Genomic DNA, 21,157 nt, shown 5'->3' with positions numbered 1-21,157 from the left:
TAAATGGATAGGAGAGTTTGTAGGAGTCATTTTATTTTGGGAAAATATGAATCACATAGCACAGTAGCATGATCAGACTGGAGAAGTGAGTCCCTAGCTCAGAGGGTGTTGTTCACTAGAAAAATATTTTTAAAAAATTACTCAGTGATTAAAAAGGAGTAATTGGATTTAATCTCCTTTACAGAGGCCATAAATAAGCCTGGGTAAAAGTTAACCATCATTAAAAAAATAATCAGGTAACTGGAAAGTATTGAGAAATTACTGGGAATAAATTTTTCAGCAAGGAGAAAACTAGGTATTTATATAATTAATAGAATACACAATAAAAAAAGTCAAAGAATTACAGGAAAAAAATGTGAAGAAGTGGCCAAATTACACATTTTTTTCACAGAAAATCCTCCAGCATTTTTTTCCAATGTGTTAAGCCACATGATACAGCCATTTACTAATGAATGATGACCTATAGGAAATTGGACAGCAGAATCAGAACAGCACTGGCTTTATGTTTAGAGTCCCTAAGTTAGAGAGGCTTTCAAGTTGACGTGGGAGTTTATGCAGCAATTTACCACTTTGTTTTAAATTTATTTTTTTTTTTACTCATGTACTCGCTACTCTATCTCTACTGAGAAGGAAGGAAAACATCATCCTTACCCACAAATTCCTAACTTTATATAGCATTTGCTTATTATGTACATTACAGAAATATGTGTGAACAAATAAAATTATCCTTGAACCCTTTCAGTGTTGGTATGAAATGTAGAAATGCAGAAATCTAAGAAAAAAATGAATAGAAAATGATTACTGAAGATAATCCTAACAGCCTCATAGATTCTGGTGTACTTGTTTACTCAGGTGTGTATTAGCAGGAGCAAATTTTGGAAACAGAGGTATATTGTCAAAGTAGCCATGGTATAAGGAAGTTCCTCCCCTTTCAACCTGCCTGGATTTCTGACTTTCACCAGAAGCTGTTAAGGAAGATGTTGAGGGATCAGCATCTCCTGCAGCCACGTTCTCCATTGCCAAATTGTTTCACTTCCCCCATATTTCAGTCTTAACAATGCAGCCTACAGATCACAGACAGGTTCTGCAACTGCTCCCTCCCACAGCAGACTTCGCAAGCCTCAGAGATGGACCCATATTGCCTGAAGGCAGAGATGGCTTTTGGACAAAAGCAGTCTTGAAAATGCAGACATTGAGTATTTACTGCCTATAATAACACCTTCTTCAGGGACAGAAGAAGTCACAAAGCAGCAGTTATTTGTGTGTCTCACCTTTTCTACAAGGTAGTTTGATTGTGTTAATTTAGAAACCAGAAGATGAAACTGGCACAGATCCCAGTGGACTACCAATATCCAGTGGTTAAAGGAAGTAAAAAAGACAGTGTAAAGAGTTCACCCATGACACTGCATTACCAGAAAGTTTCATCCTGAAAGAATTCGAGTTCATTTTGCCCCAAAGACATATACCCCTCCAAGGTGGAGAGACGGACAGTAGATCTGGCTGCAGAAGAAATAAACACAAATAGTTCAAGCTTTTCATGGTCTCATTGCAGATAATTGGACTTGTGGTTTTAGGTATCATCAATACACTCATGATGTTTACTAGGAATTAAGAACATCTGTTGCCCACACAGGGAAGAGAGGCCTGGAATGGAAATTAAAACTAAACTGAGCAGATGAAACACTAGGACACAAAGGTAGCCCACAGCTTTAATTTCAAATAAAATCTCTCAACTTGAAGAGCTTGAATTAAACTAATCTATGACCTTCTTAACACTCCTTGATTAGAACCAAGGATTACTGCCTTCTAAATAGTACTTCTTATCTAGCTCACTGTCAGCTAAAAGAAAAATACGAGAGTAAAAGCTGAGCAGTCTGTAAGAGGATACCCAGGGATGTATACATCTTTTGGGATGAAAGTTGGATGCAGAAGCTATGAAAGAATTTTGACACTTTTTCTTCCCTATCAGAACCAAACAGCCACTTGTACAGAAACAGTGATGTGCACTTCAATAAAAAATAATAGAGCATTTCAAGTATCTGAAATATATTAGCAGAAACACTCTTTGTTCCTTGAACCAAAGTTGCAGAAATAAATGAACCAAATTTTTTCCTTGTCACTCTGGGTTTTGTCTGTCTTAAATTAAAAAGTATCTGTTCAACTTATACAATATTTGCAAAAGCACAAATAAAACACTGTCATCTATTCCTTATGAAGACCACTAGTACCTCCTGGAAGTGAACTAGTGTGCCACACTGTGTACTCTCAGCAGCCCACTGACCTCAAGTGCAGTGCAGATCTTCATTCCCTAAGAGGAAGTCTGGCTTTGCATTTCTTATGAATCAAATGCCCTGTGTGCTTTTCTGAGAGATATTTACGGGAAGAAAATATACTGGGTTGGATATTAGTTCTATTGCTGCTGATGTAAATCTAGATTAAATGCACTGTCGACCACCAGAGTAAAATTTTCTTTTACGTTTTTCCCCCTCTCCTCTCATTACCAAAGCAAGTAAGCAGGGGTCACTGAGGAGGACCAATTGCTTGTTTTGTGTTTTGCAGTGCATACTGACAGTGTAATTTTTCCCTCCTGTCATCAGCATGCAAGCCTGTTTCCACATTTATGATGGGAAAGCATACAGTCTGAATCAGCGAGGTACAAATAATACAGTTCTTGGAAAACAAAGGGTAGCCTGCAATGTGTCTTATAAAGAAGCTCAAACACTTCTTTGTCCCCCTGACACTGTAAAAGAAAAAAACCCCAAACCCCTAACCTCCCAAAAGTAACCCCATTATCCTCTTCAAAGTGGCAATAACATGGAGAAAGTTAATAAAGGCTCCTGCAAGCTTAATGGGCAAAGAGACTATAAAACAGAACAGAATGGTGCCGATGGATTTCATCTGCTACAAATTACTATCCAACCGTATGATATTATTGATTTGCTTGCACTATATCAACTTTAAATCACCATAAACCATTGCCTAACACAGTTCTTCCACTAGCCAAGTGTTCTTAGAAGACAACTTTGATTATCTGGCATGTCTCCAGAAAGCTCTAAGTTTGTATGAGATGACACTGATACACAGACATAGGCTCCACAAAATTATTTATAAAAATCAATTCACGCAAAATTGGTAAGGCATTGTATTTTCAAAAGTTTATTTTTAGATGTTTTAAATTTGATGCTGCATCAGTTCATACCGAAGAACAAAAATCCCCTTCATTCCAATTCTGATGGAAATAAGTTTAAAGGAAAAATAATGCAACTGGATTTAACTCTTGTAAATATTCACAGACCACCAAACAGTGAAGTCCTTCCATAAAAATATTAAAACTCCCCAAAACTGAAATAACTAATAGAACTCTCTTGGACTTATGCCCATCCTTGTGAGGATGGAAAGCCTGATCCAATCCCCTAATCTGAATTTCAACTGAACAGCCTCCTATCATGGCTCTTAAGAGTTTATCAGATGCTGAAACTCATCTACCAGAAAAATGTATTGGATTGAATAACTCAATTTTGAAAGAAACAGTCCAGAGGACTAGTAGTTAAACCCAGGAAGTTTTACTAAACAAATTAATGAAAATTAATTAATTAGTTGCCATGTAGTGCTTTGCTAGATGCCTTGAATAAATCTGAGCTGATTTATCAGTGAAGTGCATTTGTGTGGTAGGTATTCAAATTAACTGTCATTAACCTTATGCTACAAATGAAGGTGCCTGGACACAGAAGGCTTTCCAAGGTCACATCTGAAGCTGGAATTCCAACTCAGGCATTTACTGACTTTCAATAATTAGATATAATTTTTTACAAAAACATTAAAGAAATTCATGACCTGGAAAGGCACCATCACTTCTCTAACCTCAGCTTCAGAAGGCAGGAATAATTTGAGATGACTGCTAAAGAATGATTCAAAGGAAAGGAGTCACCCACCAAGCCTGGGATGACACTATCTAAATTCTGTTTTAGTATATTATTATTTTTCACCCCTAGTATCTGTATGACAATTTGATTTATTTTGGATGATTTACATTACAGTTAAGTGACACCTTACCCTGCGTTTCCAGCAAAACCCATAGACAAATATGGTTGTCAGTGAATGTCTAGGAAAATGACAATTCATCTTTGTGGCAATTAACGTTATGATAAGAGGTGGGGAAGGGAAAATATATTTATTGTATAATGAAAACAGCTTTTGAGAGATTTAAGCATTCTGCAATATGGACTATAAAAATATTAACCTCCATAAGCTTCATGCTTACAGCAAATATTTTTGAAAATGTATTGGCTATGCAAAGAAATTTTTGCCATTTATATTCAGCAAATATCAAGAACTGCATTTTTTTCCTTGGGATGGTAAAATGTAGGTTTTGTGTAAAGAAGCATTAAAACATGGATTATTTTTTCCTGACCTTTTCATAGGCTTTCTATTGAGCTTGGTAAGACACCCAAGAAATTCAGATTCTGACTTTAAAATTAATGATTAATACTACAGAGCTTTTACAGTATTGAGTTTGCAGTGCCAAATTCCTCTAACATGAGCAAGTGCAACTCCACATACTTCAGTGGAACTGTGTTTGCATATATTAGCAAGCAATTTTGGCTCTGTGCCTGGGAAAGGATCTTATATTTCATAGTCACTTGATTATGTCTCATCTTTAAACCACATTTTACTATTTGCAAAATACTTGACCCACAAAACTATAGAAGCCCATCTGCTGAGACTCTACTCTGCATCAATAAGTAAAAATGATGAAACTATTTTAAGTGAAAAATTTAGTGTAGAAGAGACATAAATCTATTCTAAATAAATATTTTCTTGTGTAGTCTGATGAACTTGAAATTTGGGGCTCAAAATTTCACTTGCACAAGAAATCAATTTCTTCAAGATACTATTTACTTACACTCAAAATAGTCCTTAAAACTAAAAGGGCAAGTTCCACCTAATAGAACTCATCCTCAGAATAGTATAGGATGGACCCACAGACTAGTACTGGCTGTCACAGACATACAAGAATCAGTTAAGAATCAGTTTCTATTAATCTGGAACAACTTAATTGAAACAAAAATATTAGGTATTAGGCCAAAGATGTCTATTGTTACTATCATCACTTTGTTGGTGGGGTACCTAAAGATGATCACATAATGTTAAAAATGTCTAATGTAGTGTTAGGCTTGTAAAACCAAAACTAGATAACTATAAAATGAGACTAGATGTGGCACTTAGTGCCATGGTCTAGTAACGATGGTAGCGTTGGACTCGATGATCTTTGAGGTCTCTTTCAACCTGGCTGATTCTATGACTCTATGATTCTATAACTGCTCTTTGGGTGGGTTTCACAGAAGCAAAGTATCACAGCATGGTTTGGGTTGGAAGGACCCTTAAAGACCATCTAGTTCAACCCCCTGCCCTGGGCAGAAACAGAGTCCACTAGACCATGTTGCTCCAAGCCCCATCCAACCTGGCCTTGAACACTTCCAGGGATGTGGCAGCCACAATATCTCTGGACAACCAGTGCCAGTGTCTCACCACCCTCACAGGGAAGAATTTCTTACTAAAATCTAACGTAAACCTGCCCTCTGTCAGTTTAACACCATCATGATTCTTTCTTTTCCCAGATAAGGGGGTTGTGGGTTTGGTTTTCCTGGAGGTTGCTTTTTTTGTTTGGTGGTGGTGGAGTTTAACTATACCCCTAAAAGTTATTTTTCCTCCTTTTATATCATTACCTCTTATGGTATTTTTAAAACTATCTACCTAGTTATTTTTAACATTTTAATAATTCTTTTAAACCTGTCATTGCAACACGTTGTTGCAAATCTGTGGAGAATGTGACTGCTATAATACTAGTCACATATGTTTATTGCGTGGCATGTGTAAGACTACAACTCTGACTGAAACTATAACTACAAATATTGTGGAGGGGTTTTCCATTTGTTTGAGGCTTGTTTTTTTATCTCTCTTTATATACCTACTGGCTCTTTCCTTTTTCATTGCCACAGCTCCAGTTAAGAGGAGGCAGTAACAAATCTTTGCATAATACACAGGGGTCAAGACTGAAAGTTGCTAACAGTAATAAACCTTACTGTATTCAGCATTGTACAGAATCCAACCAGAGCTTTTAAATCCTTGGGACATACCATTAGGCACCTACAAGTTAAGTATTACAACAAACACTTGATTGCCAGACTCAGAATGAGGTACCTTGACTCCTTGTTTTGTACATGGCAAGAGTGAGATGCTCTAGAACAGCACCTTACGCCCACTGAAAACACACACCCACACATCTTTTGTCAGGGAACTGTCTAGCTTTAGTCAATAGTAACCAAGAAACCATTACTCCTTGCTTCAGCTTAGGCATAACAGAATTAGGATGAGGCCTGTTTTAAGAACAGAAGACATTCAAAGGCATAATTCAATACTTGTCAATTCAGTACTTCCTAATAGCATTTTCCCATACCTTGAAAATATGTTGCAAAAGGGCTACAGAGTCTTCAAAACAATGCTAGTACAGAAAAGTCAATAATGCAACACAATATAATCAAGCAATTCACTGAGTTATGTTTGTCTTAAAGAAACACAAGCATTTTTCATAGTTCTTGACCTGTTAAAGGGCAAACGGAGATGAACACTATCATCATTTTAATAAAAGTCCATTCAGGGAGAATCCAAGGTTTCAATCATTATGTCTTATAATCCTTGTGGTAGTATAAAGCTATTTCAATATCATCCCTGAAGACTTTAAATTATCATTGGTTGACTTTACACACTGTGTCTCTTCAGAAAGAGAAGATACTACAAATATATGTATTTATATACAAAATACAAACCTTTCAAGACTATATATGTTCTTAAGGCTATGCTTCTCTATATGTCCTTCTCCCTGTTTTAGTTCAGACTGACAAGCTGTTAAGTCTAGAGCAGCCTTTGGTCAAGACTAGATATAGCATTGTGAAGCACCTATTTGGCTTTTAACTTAATAGAGATTACTGTTAGTAAAGCCTAGTTTAAATTCACTACTTGTTGCTCATGTATTTTGACAAAATACTGGAAACACAATTTTTAACATGCTCAATTGCTTTAATGAACTACTAAAACACAGCACATGCTTCCCTCTGCCAGTCAGCCAGGCATTTGCTGTGTATTCACTGGGATAAAGTTGACCAGAACTTCTGAAATCTAATATTTCAGCCACTATATGATTTTTCTTGTCTCTCCTAGAGAGGCAAGATGGAAATCTAGCTGTGTCAATAAGGTCACTTACCTCAACTAACTTGTTGGCGTGTTCACGGAAGACCTGAGCATACTCCTTCACTTCTTTCTCATTCCCACTTTTTGCAGCCTCAATGAGAACCAGTAACGGGACATTGGTCTCCAGGAATGAATCCGATATGTGATCCATTACTGCCTTCCGTAGCTGGAAAAGAAAGCAGAGCAGTAAATAGAGGAGAATTATCAATATACATTCTCATTATTCATTTGCTATTTATATTTAAGCATCTCACAGCACTCTAAGGGAGTTTGGAATTTTTCTTTCTTTCCTCCAAATTATGTATCTCCAGCAAGTATACAAAATGAAACACTTTAGGGCTCTGCAAAACCCTCCTGAGATTCATCCTGACATATGCCTAATCCTACTGGACTCACTGGATCTGTACAGGATGATGGTGATTACCCACATAAGACATTGCAAATTGATGAGAATTGAAAACTCCACACTACTTGAAAAAAACAGTTCAACTCACTCAAAAGCCAAATATGGATTAAAGAGCTTACTTCAGGCAACCATTAAATATATTAGCCTGAATATTTCTAAGGCTTCTGTAATTCCTGCACTGAATAGTATTCTATGCAATAATTAATATTTCATGTAGCAGATGCCTTGTACTTCATATTCTCTTTCAAATACCTTGAACAAGTATAAACAGAAAGCCTTTTATAAGCATTTACCAGGCAGATAATACTACAATTTATTCCAAAGGAAGAAAAACACCACCCTACAGGTTACTGAAGATTTAACACCTGTTACTTTATAAAAACATCTGCTTGAAACAATATTACTTTAAGAATGATGTCACTAACTTCTTCCCTACCTTGCTAATAACCACTAATTAATGTCAAACCTCAATAAAATTTGAGAGACAGCCAGAAAGATGAGTGAAATCTTGAATAATTCTTCCTGGAAGCTTAATTGCTCTGTAGGATTGTGGATCAGAAACATTTTGAGCATGTTTTCCCCATCTTTTAGGTTGCTAAGAACAAGAAACTGTGGACCCAAACACAAGCTGGGAACTATTCAGCCTGGAGGCCTGCGTAGCCATTAGTCTCCTTAAATTATGCATTTTTAGTTAGATGAAACATCCAAAAAGGCAATTTCCTCTATTTTGCAATCCAGACAAGAAACTTTTAGCTAGACAAGGTGTCATCAAAACACCCAATCATACTCAAAACTGGTATATTGTTAGGCAGTGTAATACACAACACAAGATGCATTTGCAGTTTGATGTCAGCAATTCTCAGCTCCATTTGAATAAGGGGAAACCTAACTTTGAATATTTTCATTCAATTCCTGAATGGTGCAGTAAAAATAAGCAAAGCAAAAGAGGATCTATGTGTTTGTATAAGGTATTCCTTTTATTTCGATCACAGCTAAAGCAGTCAGTGTATTAAGAACAGGAATTCTCATTTTCCCTTCAAAATTAATTCTACTCAGATTCTACCTGGAAAGCTTTTTTTTTGACCACTTTCAAAATGATTGAAGGGCCTCAGAATAGCTAAGTCAGTAACACATACAAACAGGGGGAGGAAAAAAGATGCAAAAAAAGAGAAGAAGAATCTATCAGAGACCTGCCAACAGTTAGGAAGCTCGTGTGTGGCTGCTACCACCTATTACATTTCCATCTTGTACTCTATTTTTTTTCCCTCATCAATCTGCTACTATCCACTTGCTGACTCTTATTTTATTCTTATATTAAAAGCTCTTTCAGACAGTCCTGTGGGAATGTTTGCACAGAATCTCATACAATGAGATCCTGATCCATAAATAGTTTTCATAGGTACCATCTCAATATAAAGCTAATATTGCTCCAAAGATATCAAAACATTGCCAAAAATATACAAGGTGACAAGTGTCAGTGCCCTGCATTCTGTACCTGATAGATTTCCAATCGCTACGTGTAACAGTCCTCTGACTTCTAACTTTAGGCACATGGTGATTCCCTTTCAGCTCAGGATATTCAGAGAATCATAGAATCAACCGGGCTGGAAGAGACCTCAAAGATCATCAAGTCCAACCCTACTGTGGTTACTGGACCATGGCACTAAGTGCCACGTCCAGTCTCATCTTGAAAACCTCCAGGGACGGTGAATCTACCATCTCCCTGGGCAGCCCATTCCAATGCCTGATAACTCTTTCCATACAAAATCTCTTCCTAATATCAACTGAAACCTCCCCTGGCAGAGCTTGAGTCTGTGCCCTCTTGTCCTACTGTTAGTTGCCTGGGAGAAGAGACCAACCCCCACCTGACTACAACCTCCTATTCTGTGGTTCCCTGCTAAATGAAGGATTTCACCTATAGCCAGCATTAAGGGAGAGATACTGCCAGAGCAGGTGCACCATAAATTTGCACAATCACCTTTTGCATATGTCCATCTCCCAGTCCTTGCTGGGAAACTACTACCAAGTCAGATGCCTCACTGGTGTACCTACAGTTAGACTTTGATGCCCATTGTACCAAAAGAGGCCAAAGAGTAGCATTTCCAAAGGAGCACACAAAGGTTTTAAAAATCCCATGTGGTTTCCAAGTCATTCTCAGAGAAAAAAATCCTTTAAAAATTCCACTTGCTCAAGTTCAATGTAAGTTAGTGAAACCTACTGTCCACTGCACTGAAAAAACTTACTTTAAGTGCTAAATGAACACTGACATTTCTCTGTTTGTATTGCTCTGTAAGGAGGTATCTGTTCCAAAGGTTGTATTCAATGAACAAGCAATTCAATTTTTAATCAGAGTTGATGTGGTGTTATAGATCTGGTTATAACAATGTACCCTATGGAATTGCAAGAAACGTCTAAAGATGTTCAAGTTAGCAGCTTATGTTCATGAGTATTAAACACCTTCGGCCTACAGTCACATACCAGAAATCAACAAAAAAAGGACAGCAAGAGCATCAGCTAACCAGCAATTTAGGGTTTACCATAATAGATATAGAGTTCTATCTGAATCAAAATGAATGAATAAAATGGGTATCCTGTTTCTAATGGTAACTGTGTGTTGCCTTCTGATGTTCATAATTGCAGCATCTCAAAATAAAAATTTGAATTCTGACTGTTACAGGTTTGATAAATACAAAATTAACCAACTCTATTTACCTCTGCTGTGTTAATCATAGATGCCAGTAGCATATTTCTGACCCCTCTTGTAAACAGGCATTATAATTTCTTTAGAAATGTGTTATCTGAGTTTTAGGACGCCCTTGCATTGAAGTTGAAAGGTATAGTTAATGGGTTTTATGTACGCAGGAGACCACAAATTTTGCTATCCTTCACCACAAGCTATAAAGAATGACTTGACAAAATCATTTGTTAAATGTGACAGGAGTATGAAGGCAAGACATTCATCCAATAGCTCAAATGGATACATGACAAGGTATTATTAATGGCACAAGACAGGACATTTAAAAGTATTGGCTCACCATTACCAGTCTATTTGATCCAATTAGGGCTATTCATCAAGGTAAATAACTACTGGAAAACTAATCTCGTATGTTCCTCTGCATACTGCAATGAAGTCCAGCCACAGTGATGCCTTATGCATCCAGAGATTTCACTGTTTCATATAACATCAGTTTAGAAAGGAAAAGGAGAAGTCTGTGACTGGAATTTAAATGGCCATAAAACAAGCAGCAAAAGCATGTCATGCTTTATTCCAAAACCAACACGAGAGCTTGTGCATGTATGTACATTAAAAATTGTCTTTGTAATGTCTTAATTTATGCTGAATTCTGAGGTAAATATTATGACACAAAGTATTACTCATAAGACAATGCTTCAGGTTTCTCCCTTCACTGAATTTTTAAGTCAGAGGTGAATTCTAAGCGTGGGTAGTCTCCACTACATGAAACTCCATTTGTTCGAGGAGGAAGGACATTAAATTAAGGTCTTGCTTAATTTGTTTTGTCATGGAGAAGACTTTATTAATGAACATAAAGATGAAAGAAAAATAAATTTGCCAAAATTTGTCAGATCATCAAAAAATACAGAAAACCACAACAAGACCTGCAAATATCTTTAAAAGCATGAACTGTGTACCACAAGGCAGATTTTATGTCTTTCCAGTTCAGTCAATTTAGTCAGTTTATGGTGCACAGTCAAGTTGCTGTTTTTGATAGCATCATGTTCTACTGTTCTAAACACTATTTAGGGCTGTTTTATCATTGTCGGTTCACAGCTATAATTGAGCTCAAAGAGGTTAAATGCCCACCAAAATGATGTTTTCCATGGCTATATAACAATTTTAGAACCAAAATGTCTCAGTGCTACTTACAGTCTAGTAGAGAATTAAATGTCTAATTCTGGAAGGTAAAGTCACAGCAGGAGATTAATGACTCTAACAGATTGTTAAACTTTATAAAGCCTGGCAGTATAAAGCTATCTGTAACAAAAGTTTACCAAGGAGCACCTTATTCACCATTTTCCATTTAATGTGCATTGCAACCCAACTCCAGTTTGCACCTGCAGAGCACTCCCAAACAGGTATTAATTTAATTGAAAGGGCTGAAAAATAAAGCCTTCTCTACTGCAGTGAAAGTGTGTCACATCCAATATGCTGTGAAATAGAGTTCTGGAGAATAAGGCAGTGACACTATACAGCTGCTGCAGTATAGTGTTGAAGAGAAAGTCTCAGTCAATTCTGCACATTCAGTCACATGAGGATGTGACAAAAAAATGGTAGATTGAGAGATGTAGATGGCAATGCCATGAAGTATGTCTTGACAGATGAAACAGCAAAAATATTAACATTTAAAGTACGTATTGCACTTGGACACTCAACCTACAGACTTCCGGAATATATTAAATAAAAATATTTAAGATTTGGGGAAGAAATGCTGTTACTAAGATGGACAATACTTCACAGCATCAAAAAATGGCCTGGAAGGGACCTCTAAGATGGACAATACTTCACAGCATCAAAAAATGGCCTGGGTTGGAAGGGACCTTAAAGACAATCTAGTTCCAACCCATGCCATGGGCAGGGACACCTTCCACTAGACCAGGCTGCTCCAAGCCCCACCCAACCTAGTCTTGAACACTTCCAGAGATGGGGCAACCACAGCTTCTCTGGGCAACCTGCGCCAGTGCCTCAAAACCCTCACAGGGAGGAATTTATTCCTAGTATGTAACCTAAACCTGCCCACTGTCAGTTTGAACTTGTTAATATATTTTTCCATGCATGAGCTTTCTTCTCTCTAAAGAGAAACTTCCCTAATCAGGAATAGAATAGACGAATTTACTAGTAGGAAGCAACTTGAAGTGATAATTTTTGACCAGAAATTTGAAAGAGCATAAGGCACACACAAAAATATTCCTCCTAGTTGTAGGTAACTACAAAGGATTCCTCAAAATTATATATGTCCCAAAGTACAGAGGAGCCTAGTTACCAAATACTTAGGTACTTAATCCCCATTGATTTGTTTGTTTGGGCTGTTTTTGAGGGGGTGGGGTGAGCAGTTTTCATGACACAGAAATTTTTTTACTGTCTTTTCAAAAAAACATTTTGAGGCAAGAGCAAGCCTCAGGCTTGCTAACAACATTAGTGAAGTTACATAAAAGCGGAGAAAAAGTTATGTGTTTGGGGGGAAGATAGCTAAATACCCCCGAAAGATGAGTATTATCAGTCCACAAACTGTCTTTCATGTCTGGATAGGACAATAAAAAACAATTCTAATTGTAGTGTTGGGATAATACTAAATATTTATATTTATAATAATAAAGAATTATACAGGGCATTAACAGATGAGGACAGCAGATTCCCATTAAAAAATGTTGGAAAAACAGAAACATAGGTAGGAACTGAACAAACAGTGAAAAGCTTTAGCGAAGTCAAAATAACCCAGACGTGAAAGACTGTGATTAACATTTGCATTCTGTATGACCTGGGAGGCTAGAGCTGTGACAAGGAGAATGTGAAAGGATGAAATTGCAGAACAGGAAATTACATGTAGGAACAAAGAGGGGAAAGACTGTGGGTGGTTAACCCAGCAGAGAAGAAAAGGAATAGGACTTTGAAAAAAACCCTTGTGATAACTGAGGAGGACTGTAAAGGGTCAAGAATGCAAGAATAGAGGGTCTGATGCAAAAGAGGTATGACAAAGAGGAGGGTAATGATGAAGGATAAAAATAATGAACTAAATACCCACAGGTTAAAACGAGAGCCACAAACATTGAGTAGCTTCGTGTAATGTCTCAGGATCTACTGAAGTGATATTTAAGCCAAGTGTCTTTGAAGCTTCATGGGTTTTTTAATACAGTAAATAAATAAAAAATGAAGAAAAAGCTGTTCTGGGGAGTTTAAATAGCTATTTGGTCAGAAATGGGAAGGGAGTTGCCTATGATGACCCTCCATGAAGTTACCCTCACTGACAAACATGCACAGTAGCTGCACTCTTAAAGCAGTTACATCCAGTGAGTTAAAAAAGTGCTGCATATGTCACACTTGCATTCCCACCTACCTCAGCTGCATGAACAGGCTGGCATAGTAAATATTAACACCAGCTCCTCTGACACCTAGAGATTTAACCCAATGAACGCTGATGACAGCTCTTTGGTAGACCTGTCTATTGGAGTGCCAGACAATGGCTGAAACAAGATTAAAAATTGATCGTTTTCTGCAAAAATGGATTTCTCATCATGCTTTCCAAGAGTCACTCAAAGTCACAAATGGATCCTGCCCCATGGACAGCGATGATTGATATCTGATACTATCAATTACAATCCATGCCTTTCAAAAAAGGCCTTACTGCAGTGAGATCAGAGCCTGGATTTTATTCTTGGGTTTGTTTTGTTGTTTTTCTTGTTTTGTTTTAAAATTGTTTTGTTTTCTTCTCCTTTGCAGTAATATCTACAAAGCAAAAACTAAAAGCAAAATCTTTTACACTTCTGATTGCTTAATAACAAATAGAACATTAAAGACTTTTTTTAACACTTAGAAATAGTGTTACTGAACAAAATTAATGTCAATTAAGAAACAAATGTAATGTTGAAATGCCATTTGGAAATTAAATTCTATGTATTTGGCCACTGCTCTTTGGAAAAGGACTATATTTCCCCCCACATTTATAGTGCTACCTATCTCATGCTCCTACATTATTGATAATGAACACCAAAATTTGAAGCTGTCTTTATGAATTCAAGATTCCACAAGCTACTTTAGCTGATGTGAACACAGGTCATTTTCCAGCTGACACTACAGAGCAGTGAAACCTCCTTCATGTAAAACTATCATCAACGGCAATTTCTTGAAACGTCTTTGGGTTGTTTGGGTGGTTTTTTTGGTCTGGTTTGTGTGGGGGTTTTTTAAGTAGAAATACTATACACTTCAGTTGAGCTCCTCCCACATTTACAGTGTCTTTTATGAAAAAGAGTTTTAAAAACTTCATACTTGTTTCTCCGCAGTGATTAGAGCTAGGCATCTTCTAAAGGTGCTGGAGTGAGTACAAAGATTTGTTGAAATTTGTGAGCGTTTACAAAGACTTATTTGAGGAATAATACACGAGCTATGTGCACTAATCTCTAATGCAATATAGCCATCACTGAGTTTTGCCTCATAATTCTTCACAAGCTAGTTTCAAAGGCCGACCCTCTATGCTCACAAGCTCACTCAGTTTTAAAAAAAATTGATAAAATCAAGCCCTGTTTTAAACAGCAAAAGCAGCCATAGCTACTGCACTCTGGCTTTTGCCAAACAAAACTAATCCATCATGAGTATTATGTTGCAGATCAAAGTTTCCTTCATTTGGTGAAAATGTTACACACTGCAGCCTTACCCAAAACTACCTGATATGGGCATAGTTTCCTGAAATATGGCACCATATGTGCATCAGTAAACATTATGTGTAGAGTAAATTAAACTGAGCCTTATAATTAGGCAGTAAGGAAATTACTGCAGACCTGAAAGAGTAAATCAGCAGTATTAAAGCACTCTCCATTTCCGCTGAAGCACTTCAGAGCACCATAAAAACCTCAATGTCACCGTGATAAACATCGAGAAGTGCATTTTGAGAGAGACAAAGACATGCATTCAAAGAAGGTCAAGTCAAAATCATTAATTGCAGTTTAAATAACAGTTCATTGTCTCTAGTTTTTTAGATCATATTTTTCGACAATTTTCTAAAAGTCCTTTCCCAAAGTAAATACACCACTTATTCGACTAAATGGGAGCAGACAAAAAGTGGAAGCAGTATTGAACAGCATGCCAGGGGCTTACAGTTCTTTCAGTCCAAGCTGGTGGCATTCAGAGTATGTCTACTTCTATTTCGTTAAGGGTGGCCGTAAATTCAGTGGAAGCAGAAAGAGCAGAGGACTTTATCAAGTGGAGCATTACTATCTCTGCTTTCTAAGCCAGTGTTACATAAGAGTTCTGCCTAATGCCTTTGTACAATCTGCTAGAGAAACCTGGTAAAGAAGTACATGCAATGTGGTGCACTCATACTAAATGAATGCAAGACATAAACATGTAGCACTGGCACAGAAATAAATCTGTATTAGCATTTGATAGACTGCTTTTGGGAAGCCAGCTTCCAGATTTCCATATTCAAGAGCACTGGACTCATTACAGGTGAGAACAAAACCTATTAAATAACAAGGAAAAGGTGCTGAGTTTCTAATGAGCAAAAGCTGATACCATAGGTGGCCTTAGGTTCAAGGACATTTAGATTGACTTATGGCTGCCTCCCTTTAAAAAACACCAACACTTGGTCAAGAAGCATTTTCATGCAACAGAATGAGGCAATATCACCAATAACACTACTCTTCTCCTTGGAAACAACCAATACCTCCTCTTTGGTAATACAGCACAACCTTAGCAAGTCTCCCATGGATGATCTATTTAAGTATGATCCTGCTTCAACTTTGCCTTTGCAAAATAAATCTTTACTAAACATTCACACAAGACTAAATTGTGAAGTTATGACCTTCTTGGATATTCTGCTACTACTTAACACTCGCATGAAGTTTTGCATCTTCAAAATACTGTATCAACTCTCTTACATATTCTCACAGTGTTATATGAGCTTGGTAAGGTCCATGACCCTCTCTCTGTGTGTTTTTAGTTCTCCTTAAATTATATAGCTCTTGAATTTAAAAAAGCTGCCTTCAGGATTTATACCTTACCCAATGCCCTCCTGTCTGCAACAAAAGGCATGTCAGAACCTACTTTTATGGTAATGGGAAATAGAATGTGCTTCCCTAGCCCTCCCAGAAATGCACCTATTGCTGCACTGGTGACTGGCTCTACAGTTTGAAAGTGAAAGGACTACTGACACAAACCTACCTTTAGGCTCTTATCTTTGGTGTGCCTAAGTTAGGAAGCAGTATGTTCATGACTCTCTATATACAAATAAAGATGAGTTTTTACAAAATACATCCTTGAAACCCTGAATCACCCTCCAAAGATGAACTCTCTACTGGCTGTAAGGGAGACTGAAGGAAAATGATTTCCTTATATTATCACCCAATTTCCATAACTGACATCAGCCGGTGTGAATTCTCAGAGTTTGCTCTTTCCTCTTCCCCCTGCTCCCTCAATATGAGTTTTTTATTTAGTGGGGTGTGCTGTTCATCTTCTAACAAGTTGAAGGGGGTTGGTTATCTAATGTTGATCAAGTTTGATTAGAATTGGGTTCATTGTTTTCTTCTGAAGATCTTGTTTTGCTTTCTGAGCACACATGCTTCCTTTGGGGTTATATCTTAATATACAGATTCCGTGTACCTCCTAATCCTGGTACAACACAGAATACCTAAATTGAGACAGTATCACCTTAAAAAAGCAACTTTATTTTCTGTGCTTAAATTATTTTAAAACTGGACAGTAAGTCTTGTTTGTTTTCACAGAACATAGTGGAAGGAAGATAAAAAAAATTAAGTCAGTAAATCACGATTCATAGCAGCAAGATTTAATTTCTAGGTGCTGCAGGCCCTCCCTACAGCATTTGCAAGTCATCTGGTCTGTATATGAGACAGTAGCTTTGCTGCAAAATGATGATGATAAGATTTCCTCTTTTGGAGGAAGTCCTGTGTTTTCTTCAAAGCATTTACATACTGGAAAGAAGCAACCTATGGATATACTTGAATAGAGAGATTTAAGCCCACAGACTGAAAACATTATGTAAGTGTCTATACATATTATAATTTTCATTGCATGGGCTTAGCTGTGATAAATCTGTTCCAACAGAACACGTTTTTCCAGTTTTACGTGTCCCGTCAGTCTAATTCCGTGAGTTAATATTCATGGTTTTTATTCTCAGAGTCTCTCTAGAGTCTATGTCAATTTTTGGCAGGTCTCAAAGTGCTAAACAATTTTTTTAACCACAAAGAGCATTCATAAACAGCGATACAACTTAATCTATGTGGAAGTGACTGACATAAAGAGCAAATGGAGCCACACTGCCACTCAAGAGCTAGAACAGAAAGATATGACAGATAAGCATAAGAACATTATGAAGCCTGTTATCTAGTTCAAACTGTTGTAAGCCATATGAAAGAAAGGACACTGAACTGCAAGTAGTTTCAGAGACCTATGAAATTGATAAAAACTGAGTATGATCAAGACATTTTCCCCAAGACCTTTGTTTTAACAAATTTGCATGAATAAATTGCAGAAGGTATTTGTCTCATCAACCTTTAACCTTTTGAAAGGCTGACTTGTAGCCTAATATAGCTACCAAAACAGTACTATCAAGGACTAAAAGATAAGGAGTATAGTAATTGTAGCTGTGCAATTGAAGGGAGGTATGCTAGAGAATATGGTTATAACAGACTGGTGAATATCATGGCCAGAGTCCACCAAGTGTCTTACAAAGAGATTTGCAAGAGAACACCTTAGCACAAGAGAATGTAAATGACCAATCAAATATACATAAGGGTCATGCAGAAGGATGTACTTACTACATGATACATAAAGAATTGATTAGAGGTATAGAAAGGGCAAATATGACTTGGATATCTATATTTTTTTTCAATTTGGCTGCTGCAAAGTGTGTGACTGAACAAGTCTGAGCATGTGGCTGGTAGAAACACCAGAGCAATCACTGTTTCTATTAGTTCATTCCTAAATGGCCAAATCCAATCCTGACTACCACAAAGCGTGTCACATTCCTAGTGTGCTAGTAGTGGCTATTGGGAAAATCAGACACTGAGTAGAATCAACCAATATTTTAACCTGCAGCAATATTCATCAGAAAGAGGGAAACAACTTATCCAAAACAATACCGAAATATTGGAACTGCCTCTTTCAGCTTTCAGCCTACAAACTAGCTGAGATTAAATCAATAACAAGGACAAACCCAAGCCACAACTGAAACCCATTCTTGGAATGTCATATGGGCAAACAAGTTACATGTCACTGTAGAAATCATATTGAGGGGTTTATTTATGGATAGTTGCAGATAACAGAGTAGATAGTCTTTCCCATAGTCTTGCCCATAAATGATTTTGTTTCTAGACTGGTTTTCTGAGGAAATGAGGCTCATTACAGTAATTCTGATAATTTTTCAAATATATTTTAATTTATTGGACAATTTTAAGATGATCTGACAGAGAGAAAAGGTCTTGAGGATGCTAAATAGCAGGAGTATAATGAAACATTGTCTGGGTAGGAGAATGCTGACCCAAATTAGAGTCCTATGGAGGGAAATTTGTTATGTGAAGTCAGTAGCTGGCTGGCCAGCACACTAACATAGGCACCAGCAGGCAGACCACCACACAGGTCCAGGCTGAGCAGGTGCCAAAAACAGCCTCACATCTTCCTGCATTTCACCGACTAGCCTGGAGTAACAAGGGAGCTACAGATGATGAGGTAGCAGCAGAGAGGAGAACAATGAGTATGAGAAAATGAGAACAAACATGAAAACCAGAGGACCTGAGATTTTCGCTTTAGAAAGCCCTATAAAGATAGTACAATGCTATAGAAAGCAAAATGTTTTAAATTCAGCTGTTCACAATTTTGGTTTTCAGTCCTGAGTCTATACAATAGGGATTCTTCAGAGGTTTGTAAGATGTTGTCTGGAAAAAACAATCTGAGAAGACGACATTTTTAATAAAAGGAAATGCTAAAGCAGAATGTTTTTCCTCAGAGAGTAGTGTGAAAAATTCTCTTAGCCATGGGAATAAGCACAGGCATTTAGACTCCAGAAATTATGACAGTTTTCCATACTCAAAATCACCGTCCTAGCTACTAACTGTATGTAGCTACTAATAGGACGTTGATGTTATTCTGCTTTTTGTGGTACCTGTCCAAAAGGATGAGATGGACTGCACCCAACAACACTAGTCTAAGACCACAAAACAATAATCAGATGGCAAAAAATCCTCTTTTGATACTATACACACAAACTTAGCTATCTAAAGATAGCATTAATTTCTATTAGGCAGCCATTCCATTAAAGTGAAAGCCCAGGATATCAGTCTAAACGTTCAAAGTATTTATCAAAATGTAAGTGGCAATTAGTTATTTCAGGACTTTCTACTTTATAGTTCCTATTAATGTATTTTTAATAAAGTTTAGTTGCCTAAAACTGCAAGGAGAAGCAGAAATCCAATCTTAAGAAAAATATAGGACTTTTAAAGTTTTGCTTTATTTTACTTTGGAATGAAACCTGACAGTTTCAAAAATTCTCTAAATGCCTTACAACTCAAAACTTTCTTGAGAATTTGGAAAATACATGTTTAATTTTAAATGTTAATTTACATGTATGTATTTGTATTCACAATGCTAAGCTGAAATAAACTACTAACTTTCAAAGTGAAAATTTGAAACTACTGAAAAACCCCACAATTTTCAACACTCAGACCTTGTTTTGAAGCTGTTTTTCTATTTTCAAAACTAGTTTCTGAAAAAATCCTGATGTTTTTCAGTCTTAAAGTGAAAATTTTCTGTTGAGTATTTATTTCATGCAGTATTTCTAAGTTGCTTTAGTAATGACATAAACCTCAGCCTGCAGGAGGTGGATGAACTATCCCAACAGCTATATGAGAGCATAATTTCCACTGTAAAGTGAGAATTGCTGGTAAAAAATCTTCTTTCTTTACTTCCTTCTACTTGGAGGCATATGAAGTCTTAGCCTGGCTTGAATGGGCAAAAATGAAATACTGCAGACAGGCTGCTTTGTTAATATTAATAGCAGCACAGATACCTACTCTTCAAGAGAAAATGAATAGTTTTGGTTATTACACCTTGTGGGGAAACCAACTGGCTCACACAGACTCAACAAGCTCAACTGATCAACTGGAACAGGACAGGCGGCAAAGAGACGATGGCAGCAGGGCAGGAGGCAGCAGCACTAACAGGTGGGACACCAGTGGTGGTGACAGCAGAACAGCTGGTGCTCTGCTCACACAACTCCAAATGATCTATAGACCGTGCTGAGCCTCGCTAGGTATGCAGTTGGTGTGTTAGCCAAACTCTTTGGTGTGTCCTTCCTACTTATCTTTCTTTCAATGTCACTGCAGAGTTGCAATGCTTGAAATAAGGGGTGTGCCTGCTGCTTTGTGATTACCTCTAGTATTTAAACTATAGAGGCAGTATTTTTTTTCCTCCTATGGAGGAAAAAAAACCCAACAAAAAAACAGGCATCAACCAGCACCATGCTGCTGGTCTGGCTTACTGTACCACACAGCGAAATATGTGTTTGTTTAGCCTTTAGGTTTTGTCTTTTTTTAAAAAAAACGAAACTACAGACTTGCATACCAGGGGCGAAGAAGACCCCAAATCCTGACAATTGGCACAAGTTATTATCAGACACAGACCTATCTCTTCTTTTCCCAGCTTCTTCAAAATGAAATGTTGAGAGAGTTGGAGTTGTTGAGCCTGGAGAAAGCTCCAGGGAGACCTTCTAGCACCTCCCATTACCTAAAGAGGTTACAAGACAACTGGAGGGGGACTTTGGA

The 21,157-nt window shown here is 37.3% G+C and overlaps 1 protein-coding gene across 1 annotated transcript in view; it reads right to left on the bottom strand.

Moving 5' to 3' along the window:
* The window catches only part of LOC103811343 (catenin alpha-2-like), a 143,901-nt gene that overhangs the window by 98,233 nt on the left and 24,511 nt on the right, over window positions 1-21,157 (bottom strand). The window contains exon 4 of the mRNA XM_009084310.1: window positions 7,262-7,414. Within this exon, the coding sequence (XP_009082558.1) occupies window positions 7,262-7,414 (153 nt within the window). The remainder of the gene's footprint in view (window positions 1-7,261; window positions 7,415-21,157) is intronic.

The sequence above is a fragment of the Acanthisitta chloris genome, unplaced genomic scaffold (genome assembly GCF_000695815.1).
Source record: "Acanthisitta chloris isolate BGI_N310 unplaced genomic scaffold, ASM69581v1 scaffold6641, whole genome shotgun sequence".
Lineage (NCBI taxonomy): Eukaryota > Metazoa > Chordata > Aves > Passeriformes > Acanthisittidae > Acanthisitta > Acanthisitta chloris.
The sequence above is the reverse complement of the archived record's forward strand: the minus strand, read 5'-3'. Positions and strand labels throughout refer to the sequence as shown.